At 41.2% G+C, this 12579-nt stretch overlaps 1 protein-coding gene across 1 annotated transcript; it reads right to left on the reverse strand.

Annotated features, from left to right (window-relative positions):
- Positions 1–1412: 1412 nt before the first annotated feature.
- Positions 1413–11462, reverse strand: gramd1c (GRAM domain containing 1c). Its single transcript, XM_085362342.1, has 17 exons — positions 11370–11462; positions 10938–11061; positions 10370–10470; positions 9881–9976; positions 9708–9788; positions 7895–8013; positions 7653–7809; positions 7339–7498; positions 7101–7244; positions 6869–6987; positions 6616–6758; positions 5291–5394; positions 4239–4409; positions 3778–3844; positions 3531–3650; positions 3061–3166; positions 1413–2092 (listed from the first exon to the last, which is right to left on the reverse strand). Exons 1-17 carry the CDS (start codon positions 11460–11462, stop codon positions 2024–2026), a joined length of 1974 nt encoding a protein of 657 aa, XP_085218468.1. The 3' UTR covers positions 1413–2023.
- Between the last annotated feature and the right edge of the window lie 1117 nt (positions 11463–12579).

Genomic DNA, 12579 nt, shown 5'->3' on the forward strand with positions numbered 1-12579 from the left:
AGTCCCATCAATGCCTCATCAGATAAGCTAATGTTTTAACATTAATCTCAGTTCCTTCACATGGACTCAAATTGCAACAAATACTAGGAATGACCCACCTACCTGAGCCTTAAATATTAGCCATCTGTGTACGTATCATATTGCATCATGGCTCATTGTCATATCAGAAATATATAACCAAAACAATGCACGCTGTCCATAGTCTGCTTTTTGAATACTTAAAGAGAAAACTAATTTAACATCAAATAATGCTTTTATTTGTATGTTTGTTTGGTGGGGTTCTATTTGTGCTTTTACATAAATGTTTTATATACTGATCTCTTTAGCATGCCTCAGGAAAGCCATCAGGTATAAAATTCTGAATTCAAACATGCAAATGGAAACATTCAAGTAGTAATTTCTTTTTCCTATAACTTAATACTACAAATTGACTATTAATGCTCATATAAGGATAACAGCAATCCTGCCATATGCAATATAAATGAGTCTCCTTGCAGTTTAGTCCCCGCTATCACTACTGTAAGTGAATACTACAGAGGAAATAGAATTTCCTTTGAGGATGAATTAGGACAGACTTGTGGTCAATAATTAAACACTCTCGATCATATTATGTTTCGCCTGTGACAAAATAATGGAGACACATTTGGCTTTAGTCCCATTTAATCTTTTGCTTCCCCCAGCAGAGCATCTATGCAGCTCCTACCAACACAATCTGTGTGTGTTTTGGTTTTGTTTGTTTGGGGGGTTTTTTAAAGAAAAAAAGTCTATATGGCAGTTCTGTCTTAGTTAAGTCAGATTCTTCCAAAGATAAATATCACTTTGTGCCAACACAGATCAGCCTTATACCAGGTTCCAAATCAATCACTGGTGAAACCGTTTGTTCCACTGGCACAACAAGAGAAAGCACCAAACTTGGAAATTAAGCTCATTATTTACACTGAGACATTATTTAGAAAAATCGTCATTAAGAGTTTAAATATAAACACTATTTATATTTTAAAGGTTTCCAGGAAAAGTCAAAACTTCTGGCAAAAGTAATATTTATTAAAATGATCAATGACAAGACAGCGACAACAATCAGGACCAAACACAGTCAAATTCAACGAAATTGATTTATACGTACAGGAAAATGAGAGTCTTCAAATTCAAGAATGACATGTGTAAACCTTAAGAATTAAAAAAATAAAATAAAATAAAATAAAATAGAACAAGCTTTCCTCTAGTGTTGACAGAGTGAGTTCACAGTACTGAGATAGTCCGAGCCAACACCTTCGCTGAAAGATCACCTCATCAAAAGCATTTTAAACTACAAAAATCGTACAGTTCTCTAAATTTGGATCAGTGCAGAGGAGAGGGGGGAAAAAAAAAAAAAAAAAAAAAAAAAAAAAACCCTGATTATACCTGAACAGGTGATGAGGATCAGTTCTGGTCTGCTTCATTTAAGGTCCAGGAGAGAACCACAGTGTAATCATTGAAATATCAGCAGGCCAGAATAACTGAAGTATACATGTACAAAATGATTCGAGACCACAGTGTGTAGATGATCCTTCAAGTCTGAGTCACTGATTAGCGGGATTTATTGGGGAGAGGAGCGTAAGTCAGCCTTACTCATAAGACTCGTGCAAAAATGTAAATGTGTGCAAAAAGCTTAAATAATATTGACTCACATCCCAAAAATAAAACTAAAGTATTCACAACAGTTCATGTGGCACAAGGCTCATTAAAATAACCATGGAAGCTGCGGGAGCTGAGTGGTCCTCTGCAGAAATCTAAACCAGACTGGTGAAACATAATCCTCCTCCCAGCAGTCAGTCCGCAGCTTAGAAAACAAACAACATCCTGGCACCTGATACCTCACCACAGGCTTCGGGATGCATAACCACGAAGAAAACACGGCATGTGCCTGGGGATGCCCACATGGCAACATCTGTGGATAGCAGAGGTATCCTCTGAGACAGTTCAGTGCTTCAGTGTCGTTTTACCCACAGGGACAGGTGCTTTGTAGTCACCAGGCGTGGCTGCGTCACTGCTGCGCTGCAGTGTGATTGGCTGTTGCAAAATTCTGTTGCAGCATCACCAGTGAAGTACGAAGCTGCAAGGAGAACACGTACAAGACCAGATGAACACCTGTGTTAGGCTTTGAGCTAACATAACAGACTGCCTGCCCCCCCCCAAAAAAACAAAAAACAAAAAACAGATGTGTTCATATTTCTTCCAACTCTTTAGGTTTATGGAGCCCTAAATGTGAATCACTCTAAAAAGCTGTGTAAATCACAAGAGTGCCATGATATTAAAACTGTTCTATATTGTGTAAGTCTGCATTTAATGGAAGGAACAAAGACAACATTTATTTACATTTCTTAATACAGGACAAGATATGTTCAAGAGATCAGGCCATCCTTGTCAGATTCTTTAATTTTATAATGCTCCACATATTTTCGACGTCTGGAGTGAGAGCAGGCAAAGAGCTGCAGTCTCTCTGCTAGAATATCTGCAGAAAGTGGTTTGCTTATCCTGCTCATTTAGCAATATTGGTGCCTTCACAGATGGCCATAATTAATTACTCTTATCTCAACTCCACCACTATATATAGCTATTTAAATGTTTGAAGTTCTCACAAATTAAAAAAAAAAAAAAAGCATATGTTTAGTAAACATGAATCCAAATGTCAGTCTGCCATTTTTCAGGATTTTGGTGCCGTATTGTTTGCAAAGATACGGGAGAACTGCAGTCAGGCTGAAAGACAACACTAAGAAACAGATAATTCCTTTCTTTCCTTACTCGTGCCAATGCCACGATGCTCTGCACTTTAACACAAGCACATGCTTTGCAATTTAAAACAGACCCCATCACAACAGAAACTCATTGAACTATATAAATGTCAGCTGTTAAATGTGCAGTTCAGTCTTGTCACTCAGGATTTTGAGTAAGTCACTGACAGGAAAAAAGGCCTTCGTAATATGCAAAAATGAGCAAATCAAACCAAAACAGAACAAATCTAAACAAAGGAAAAATATTTACATTTGATTTTGTGATGAACTGGTCTTTTAAACAACCTACCTGTTCTAAGAGGTTAATGGAGTCCTGAAGTACATTTTTGAGTAAGCGCAGCTCCTCTGGAGACCTCAACGCTGCTCCCAGTTTGGATCCATACTCAGCAGCTAAGCTGTTAAATAACAAAAGGAGGAATTCATTCTCATGTGTAAGGTATTTTTGCTACAGAAGAACCAGAAACGGAAACGAAGTGAAGAATGTGAAAGAAGGCCACTGATGTCACTTACATAACACCAAAAATTCACAGAAGCAGACAGTTTGAACACTGAGTCATTAAAACAAGAGCTCTCTTGTGCTGTATGTGGGTTGCTTAAACGGCCAGACAAAACTGGAGGAAGACGAACCCCTTCCTCTCGTCCACCCACACTAAGACTTCTGCTTTCTGAGAGCTTGTGGCAACAGCTATTACAGGTACCATCTATGAACAGTCCTCGGTTATACGCAGGTCACAAAGAAGCAGTGGGAAGTCAACTGACCTGGCCTCGCTCCTCTCCCTCAGGCGATGCTTTGTAGTCAGATACATGCGCTGGGCCACATCCTCCATGGCCCACAGCTTAAAAAACAAGCCTAGATTCAGCATTGTCAGGATCAGCAGACTGTAAAAAAGGCAGAAGGTATTGAGTAATCTGACCAACAGAGCAGGCAGGCGGAAGTGACTAAAACTTTTTTTTTTGTAAGTCAAAACAAACAGTTATCTTTCTGTGTGTGTGTGTGGTAACTTACACCACACTCATCCCAGCCACTATCGTTGTGACATTCCATCGATACGGACCTTTCATATCTACAGGGCCTGAAATACAGCAGCAAACATCAACACAACAGTTTTTGACTAGCAGTCCTATGAGGATAATATTGCACTCAGAGCACGTCGCATTTGTCAAGACATTTCCTCTTAATGACAAGCAGTTTTTTGCTTGAGGTATAAAAGTTGCTGTTCTCTGAGCGTGTCAAAAGATTGTACCATAACTCTACTTAAGATGACACAGTTATAACAGGTTTGAGTCTTTCCTATTCAAAGTGTACAGTAAAAAGTGTATTAAATGTCTAAGCCCACATTAAGGATTACTTGAATCCAGTTTAGGCCATTACAATGAAAATATCAACTTTAAGTGTTTAATTCAAAGCCAAGCACAGTTATAATGATCCCACCACCCCATTTTCATAAACTGTAGTTTCATTATTACCCATGTTGCCTTCTCTGTGCTGCTCAGCGTCGTGCCTATACTGCTTTTTGGGCTTTAAATGCTCTGCCAGAGTCCGGCTGTAAGTCCGCCTCCTCCTGCGAAGCCCACCCATCTTCCCCGCCTCTCCACCTCCTTGGTTCATCTCTGCTTCCTCCTCCAGCAGTTCTGCTTCTGTGTTGTGTAATCACAGGGCAAAACCAAAAAATATATATAAATAAAAGGAAACAGGTGGGTTAACTCAGCAAAAGCAAAAGTAATCAGCATGAACGGCCTGGCCCGTTTATGGTCATGCCAAAACATCTCAACACTGTATTTTCCCAAATGTTTTTTGGCAGGTATGAGATGTGCGTATGTGTCATTTGTGGTCAGCAGTGGTTTTCTTCTTGGAACGCCGTTCATGTATGCCATTCTGCCCCCAGTCTCCTTATTGTTAAATCATAAACTCTTAACCTTAACTGAAACGAGTGAGGCCTGCTGTTCTTTTACATGATATTACAGGTTCTTGTGTGACTTGGATGAGTTGTCAATTTAAGTCAGTTAAATTGTCTTTTTTTTTTTTTTTTTTTTAAATAGTTTTTATCATTAACTCTGTTTCCCTGGGTCTTTTTTCTCCGTGTGTTATAAATAAATCTTTTTTGGAACCAGTACTGGTCTTATTTTGTTGTATTTATCCACGACACCTTAAAAGCCGGTCTGCAAAAATATTGTCGGACATAAACCGGTCCGTGGTGCAAAAAAAGGCCTCCGATTTAAGTTATCTAATTAACTTTGGTAGGCCAGCCCCTCCTGTGAAGGTTCACCACTGGTCCAAGTTTTCTCTATTAGTGGGTAAGGGTGGTCCACTGGAGTCCCAAGGCCTTAGAAATGCCTTTATAATAGTTTCCAGACTGATAGATGTCTGCGACTTTGTTTCTCATCAGTTTCTTTAGATGGTGCGTGTTGGAGCCTTCGTTCATATCAGATCAGGGAAAAGAAAATCACAGGCTGAAGAAAGGAGACAGGCAAGTGCCCTCTTCTCCCTCCACAGCGTGGAGATGAAGCCGTCTACTCACCCAGATGCCGGAAATTCTCTTCTATGCCGCTCCAGGAGTTTTTGGTAATAAAGGACTTCACGAGGCCCCATGGCTGCTTCTTGTACTTTACATCGGTATACACCCTGATAATGTGACAGAGTAAAATCCAGTTAAGGAGAATAAAAGTAAAAGTCAGACTCACTGATAACATGGTTAACTACACAAATAATGTGTGATGAAGATATACTTTGCATCAAATTAAACAAAGCCTCTGCATTAGCCTTGCTTGCTCGACCCGGTGCTCAAATCAGGAACCAGTATTTAGACAAACCCGTGAAATACTGGGAGATAATGGCGTGTTCAGAAGAGACCAAATCTGAACTCTTTGGATGGCACAATACACGCCATGTTTGGAGTTCAAAAGGCACTCCATATCACCCCAAAACTAGCAGTGAAGTTTGGAAGTGGGAACATCATGGTGTGGGGCTGTTTTTCCAGCATGTGGCACTGGCACGCTTCATATAATTAAAAAGGAAGGATGAACAGAAAAATGTGCAAAGACATTCTTGAGTAAGATCTGCTGCCATCTAGCAGGATGAAGACGATGAAATGAGACAGATCCAAACACACTGCCAGGGAAACTAGGTTGGTTTCAGAGAAAGAAAATACAGCTGCTAGAATGGCCCGGCCAATCACCTGACCTGAATTCAATTGAAAGATCTACGGAAAGGACTAGGAGGTCAGAGTTCATAGATGAGGCCAACACAACCTCCAGGATTTAAAGACTGTAGAAGAATGAGCCAAAAAAATAAATAATAAATCACATTTGAGCACCTGCCAAGGAGTCACAAAATCACATCTTAGCAAGTTGCTAATGTAATGCAGGACTAACACAGAGAGGGACGACCTTTAATGCTCACATCCACAGTTAACCACCAGTTAACACCATTAATGTTCTGGGACGAAACTGGAGAATCCAGAACCCTGTGAGGTGACCATCCTAACCACTGCACTACTCTGTGCCTAAATGTAAAATGGTTATGTGCAGACAACACTGGTTCATCCACTGAGTTAGCCCAGCCCCCCCCCAAGCTTGAAGAAATTATAGGTCTTTGTTAAGTGACTAAAAAAATGCAATCAGGTAGAGTATAAAGTCTGTAGAGATACTGACTCATAATATAAAGACATGAAAGGTGGGTGAAGGTTTTTACATGGCGCAGTATCTAATTAGGATATAACTGTGCGTTTACCACTTAATAAATGTTAAAATTGCTAGTTTTGTACAGTTTAATATGAAGTACACCTAGCTTTGTCTAAGTGTAGTGCCAAATAAACCAGACCCAGAAAAAAAGTTGACACTTTACCTTAGTCGACATTTCCTTTTAGAGTTACTCATGATGTAGTAGCGGGTTTGAGTGTAGAAGTAGTCATGATAGGGAACGTCATGTGTGTACACCTCCGAGTTTATGAGGTAATATTGACCATCCCTAGATTCTTTGTACAGCGTCTGACAGATAATAAAGTACAAATAAGCAGCCAGGCGTAGTTCAAACAACATTAACATATAAATTAATCAATTTGAGCTGGAAAGCATCATTCATGCTGATGTAAACACACCTGGTACTCCGTAGCAGTGGAGAACTTCCCAATCAGAGGGTTGTTGATGGTTATTGTGTAGTTCAGACTCCGCTTCATGTTACCAGAAGAGTCTTTTTGCCAGGCAGTAGAGGTGATATCTGAGAACACAAAAGGCAACCTTGAATACTGTGCACACAAGAGCTTTTATTTGCTAGATCTGAATGAAAACTTTTCTCTTTTTTTTTTTTTTTTTTAAAATAAAAAGCCTTACTGGTTATCTTCCGGGCATCCATAAACCTGCGCATGAAGGTGGAGTCGGTGAAGAGAATTCCAAACATATGTTTTGCACCGATGTGGAAAACCCGGTTCAAATACTGTCGACCGGACACCTGAGACAGACCAACGCGGTCCTCCACTGAGGAGAGAAAAGAGGAAGAAAGATATTAAACCACAAAAAACAAAACCACACCTTTTAAGCATGCACCAGGCCCTGAGCGGCATCTTGTCACCTTCTTCTTCGCTTTCCGAGCCGCTTTCCTCAGACATGCCGTTTTCGTTGGCGTTAAGGTCAAGAGAAAGGGAGGAGTGCTTGGAGACGCGCTCCGGGACGAGGCGGTCCAGTTGGGGAGCCGGACTGCGCCTTTGGGATGGGGTGTTACGAAAGTCCTCCTGCAAGAAGACAAGTTTTTCGTATTTTTGTTTTCCTTTGAGGTCTGTTACCATAATTGGATCTGAGGTGCAATTATGGCTAGTTTTGTCATAATTCTTGCAAAAAAAAGATGGATATACAGTTGCAGTATTAAAAACGTGATTGCTTAAATACCAAGTTGGGAGAGCTCTGTGAGCCAATAGGGGAAGGCATTTCTTCCCCTTGAGGTGTGGAGGTGTCCAAGGGTCCATTTTCCACTTCAGGGATGCGGAGGAAAGGGGGCCGCTCTAGTCTCCCTGGACCGTCATCTCCGCCAGGCCTGGCTGTCAGGCTGCAAGCAAACAAATGGGCGACATCAGATTCTAAACATGTCATGCGGTGCGTGTGGCTGGAGATGGAGGTGTAGGTGCGTTTACCTGGTCTGCATGTTTGATTCTGCTATTATCGGTGAGCTATCCATCTCTTCATAGCTTAAGCCAAGATCAAAACCATAATGCTGCCTAACCGTCTGCCATAACTCGTGGCTGGTCAGAGACTGAAAGAGATGGGAAAAGGCAAGTCAACCATGACGTTTTGCTTGAAATGAATGACACGTGAGGTCTTTACCTAGGAGATAAGCACACAGACACACAAAGGAAGAAAAAACTCCCAAACTGATCAAGCAAACCTGCTGTATTGTCACCATGGGCGACAAACTGGCTGACCTTATCTCTCTGACCTGCATAGATACTCATCTTACACTTTGGCATTAACCCTTGGCAGACAAAGGTTCAAAAGCTTCCATACAGTGTTAATAAGCGGGACCTTCAGTTTTTAGACACAAAACAGTGTTACACAAACAAGATCTTCACTTCAAAATAGATGAACGAGATTATTGTAGACCCGTTTATTCCACTGGAAATTTACGCGTTTTTGTCGAATGAGAACGAATTATTGTTTCACGTGAAACCCACAAAAACGTTTGAGATCCGTACACGCAGGTTTTACTTACGCGTTAAAGGACAACAATCCCACAGCTGCGAGCGTTTACTGGCTCCCAGGCAGTGATCAGTGACCTGGACGCACAGCGCACCCACATTCAGGAAGTAGACAACTCAAGCGAGTCCAAGACGCGCCGCCCAGATTTGCTCCAGTGAAAAAAGGTAAATAGAAAGCTTTTTGTACCTCCCGTTCTCTTATTCGTGAAACAGCCACAGGAAGCTTCTTTATTTTTGTTAGAGTAAACCCTCTGACAGTTTCAACTTCAACACCAGCGAAGCGTCAAGTGCGACTGGAGGCCAGTCGTCAATGCAAATCAGCCGTCCTGGCCACACCTGCAGAGGTCAATGAACTTTTATATTCAGGTGTTTGAGCTGCAGATCCCAGGAGACCCACACCCACGAGAAGAGGCTGCCATAGTGCCAAGGCAGAGGCTAAAGACCGATGACGGGAGAGTCCAAAGTTCAGCGATTAACAAATTAATCAGTGCCGATACCAAAGAGCCTTGAATGGTTCTCATCTTAAACCCTATGATAACCATGCTGGTTATTTTAGTCTCAATACCCAAAACAAAGCTACTGCCTTAACCTGAGTGGAATTTTCCGCATTCATCTCACATTTGAATTAATTTGATCACTTTCAGGAAAAGGAAAAAAAAATAGTTTCAATTAAAACAAACAAACAAAAAAACGTTATGACTTTGCATGTCCAGGTTTAACACAAGTGAGATATCGTTCATTTTACTATGAAAAAAAAAAAAATCCGGACAATACAAATAAAACTGTTCTTGTTTATTCTTATTTGTTTACCTTTACTACACAGGAACACAGGAAGTGGGTAAAAGGTGAAAGCTGACTTCCAGTGGGTTTATTTTAAAAGTACATCCCTCATTTACATGCAGGTTAACACATGTAAATAAAATAAAACCCTTGTGTCTGCTAGACTCGTGAACAAACACCGGTGCTGTGTGCAGATGGTTAACCCTACACGCAATAACTAAACAAGACTGATTACCTCAAAGGAAGACCGTTTGTGGCTGGGGTAGTGGAGCATGATATGTACTCTGAACTGATTAGATAAATGCTCCATAAAGTCACAGGACCACTGGTGTTTTTGGAGGAGTTGCGCACAGCAGTGCTTTTGGAAATGACTATAAATCATGAACTAGTGTTGGACATAGACATGAGTACTGTACCGATTGGGACAATGCGCTGTTGCAGGTAACAACAGGTGGGTGAAGCAGGGCCTTACCTTACCCAGCAGCGTGTTTTCCCACATGCGAGAAAATTCCCGGTAGCTTTTCTCTCTTGCTGAGAAGGAAGTGAAGAAGAACTGCGAGCGAAAATACAAAGAGAGAAACCGAATATAAGCAAATGTGTGTTTTTCATATGTTAAACCAGCTCTGAATGATTGCAGTTTGGTACCTTGTCTGTACTCGTGCAGATCTGGATGGCGTTGGGAATGAATCGAGCAGTTTTCTCTCTCGTCATATTTGTGATGTTTTTAAGTGTCAGAGTGATCTATTTGAAAATAATAATAATAATAATAGTGAAAGGTTAATGTGAATGCTTGAAGAACAAACATCAGTGTCATCTGTTCACCAATGCAAATATCTAATCAGCAAATCACATAGCAGCAACAGTAGATTTAAGCATATCTACTGAAATTCCAGTCAGGTGAGTGGGGGAGAAAGGTGATACAAATGACTTTGGTTGTTTATTCCAGATGGACTGGTCACAGTGTCAGAAACTGCTTATCTGCTGGGATTTTCTCCACATATCTATCATCAGTGAGTTTAACCTCTTGGGTACAGTGATACTGAGAGGTCAAACACACTGCAACTTAAGAAAACGCCAGCAAATAGTTTACACCCTCGTCCTGCTGCTCTCCATCCTTCTCTTCAGTGTTATTACCTTTGTTCCACGAAACACATTGCTGTAGAAACAGACCCAGTTCACTGAGAGGTAAATGCGTCCCTGTAGAAGTATATCCCGCTGGAGGGCACACGGATAATCTGAGGAAAAACACAGAAGAGCGCTGAAGCAGACACGCCATGCATATAAATAAATGTCTCTGACCTGTGTTTGCCGTTTTTAGGTTTCAACTGCATTTGGAATAAAGATGAGCATTTTCACAGAGAAACCTTTTTGTGAGCAGATCCTTTTTATCATTTAAAATATTGAACTTATACAAACAAACTGGTGCTGAAATGCAGTGCTCATTAAATTGTTACAACTGTGGGTTTCTGGCTGTTGCTAAAAGCTCGAGAAATGATCATTGTTTATGTGACTGGAGGTTCCTGAGCAGCTCTAACATAATAAATGATGTGCACTGTTTACAGAAATTTAATGATGCAAAGACGCCCATAGAGAATTGAATGTCATGACACAAATAAAATAAATATTATGATGCATTTGGATATAAAGAATGGAACTGATGTACACAATGAAAGACCCAACAATGGTAGCCTTTTCAACTCACCCACTAGGAGTCTCTCTGTTTCAGGCAGCTCTTTGAACAGCTTCTTAAACTCCTCGAGCCTCTGTTTGTAGGTTGGCACAGGAGGCTGAAGTGCCGTGAGGCACTGTGTCTGAACGTCAGAGCTCTGACAGAGGAACAGTTCACATTAATGACACGAGGACTTTAATGCAGAGCAAGAATTTGCGAAAGAAACAACAAAACGATGAGATCTGTAAAACCGAGATTAACATGTGTAGACAGGCATGATAAAATAAAGAACATCTCCAGATGATGAGCAGATTTATGAGCCTCAGGGAGGAAACAGCAATCACACCTTTGTGCTGGGAGGAAACATGGCCTCCCACAAGGGGGCAGTGAAGGATTTTCCATTTCACAGTTTATGGCACTGATGAGAGCAGCAGCAGCTTTATGTTAGTTGTATTTTTTCCTTACATCTTCATCTGAGCTCCACCTCAGGTCCGGCAGTGAGGTATCATCTGTGATGTCATCACTGCCCACTCCTGACCGGTTGGATACCTGGTCCATCTGCTCTGCTGCGCTGCTTAGAAGCAAAAGTGCATTGATATATGTGGGTTTATACATTTGGCTATGCTGTAATATGCTATGTTTAAACCATTCGTGCTTTAGCGTTATCGCTTTAAACTTTGATTAGCGGGTGTCAGGACGAGGCGGAAAGCTCTTTTTGGAGGGTTGAACTCTAATAACCTGCAAAATGTCAACAAACATCAGGTCCGCTGGGGAGGTCATTATCGCTTCAACGGAACTGGTTTGACTAGAGAGCTTAGTGAGGATGTGCAGGCATGCCACTGAACAGAAACCTGCACGATCTCGTGGTAAACTGGAAAGCTTACCACGAGCTTACCTTCGGTAAAAGGGCAGGTTTTGTGGCCACAAGTTAAAAGTTGACAGCAGAAAAAAAGTCAGGACTTTAAAGCAGCCTCCCCCTTTTCCCGTTCGCCGAGATAGAGATGAGAGATGGGAGCTATCAGCTGATGTGCAGCCAAGTCAAACAGCTCAAGTTGATAAAAGACTATCAAAGATCAGATACTCTGTTATCAAGCTTATGTTTACATCTCCACGTGCTCTCTAATGAGCGCACTTACCTGTCACGTAGTGGACCCAGGATTTCTGCTATGCGTGACCGAGGTTAAAATAAATAAATAAATAAAAACGCAGCCGTTTGTCCCACACAACTCCGAGGCTCTCCCGAGTTTAAAGTGCTCTTGGCACGCCTTCCTGCAGGTGCATCTTATCCGGCCCAGGGAGCATTCCTTAAGGGAGTTGTCATCTCATTGGTGGTGACGCTCATTGGGCTTCACTCAATTACTTAAATCTTCAAAAAAGGCCCCTCCCTCCTTTTATTTTAGTAATCCTCCAGATGAAAGGTTGATTTCAATTATAGCCATTTGACTGAGTAGCGCATTGTGATTTTTTTTTAAGTATTTCATATATACCTGTTTACTGTTCCTCAGCCAATCACAAGGCAGCAGCGTAATATATTTACACATGTAGATATGCCCAGGATGATCTGAGTATCAGAATAGAGAAGCAAGGCTATTTACGTGACTGTAAACGTGGCAGTCCTTTTGGTCTGACTATTTCAGAAACTGCTGATTTTCCAGCCCAACTCTCTCTAGTTTAC

The sequence above is a fragment of the Diplotaxodon limnothrissa genome, linkage group LG9 (assembly GCF_057381915.1).
Source record: "Diplotaxodon limnothrissa isolate DT_005_m linkage group LG9, D_limnothrissa_male_GT1.1, whole genome shotgun sequence".
NCBI lineage: Eukaryota > Metazoa > Chordata > Actinopteri > Cichliformes > Cichlidae > Diplotaxodon > Diplotaxodon limnothrissa.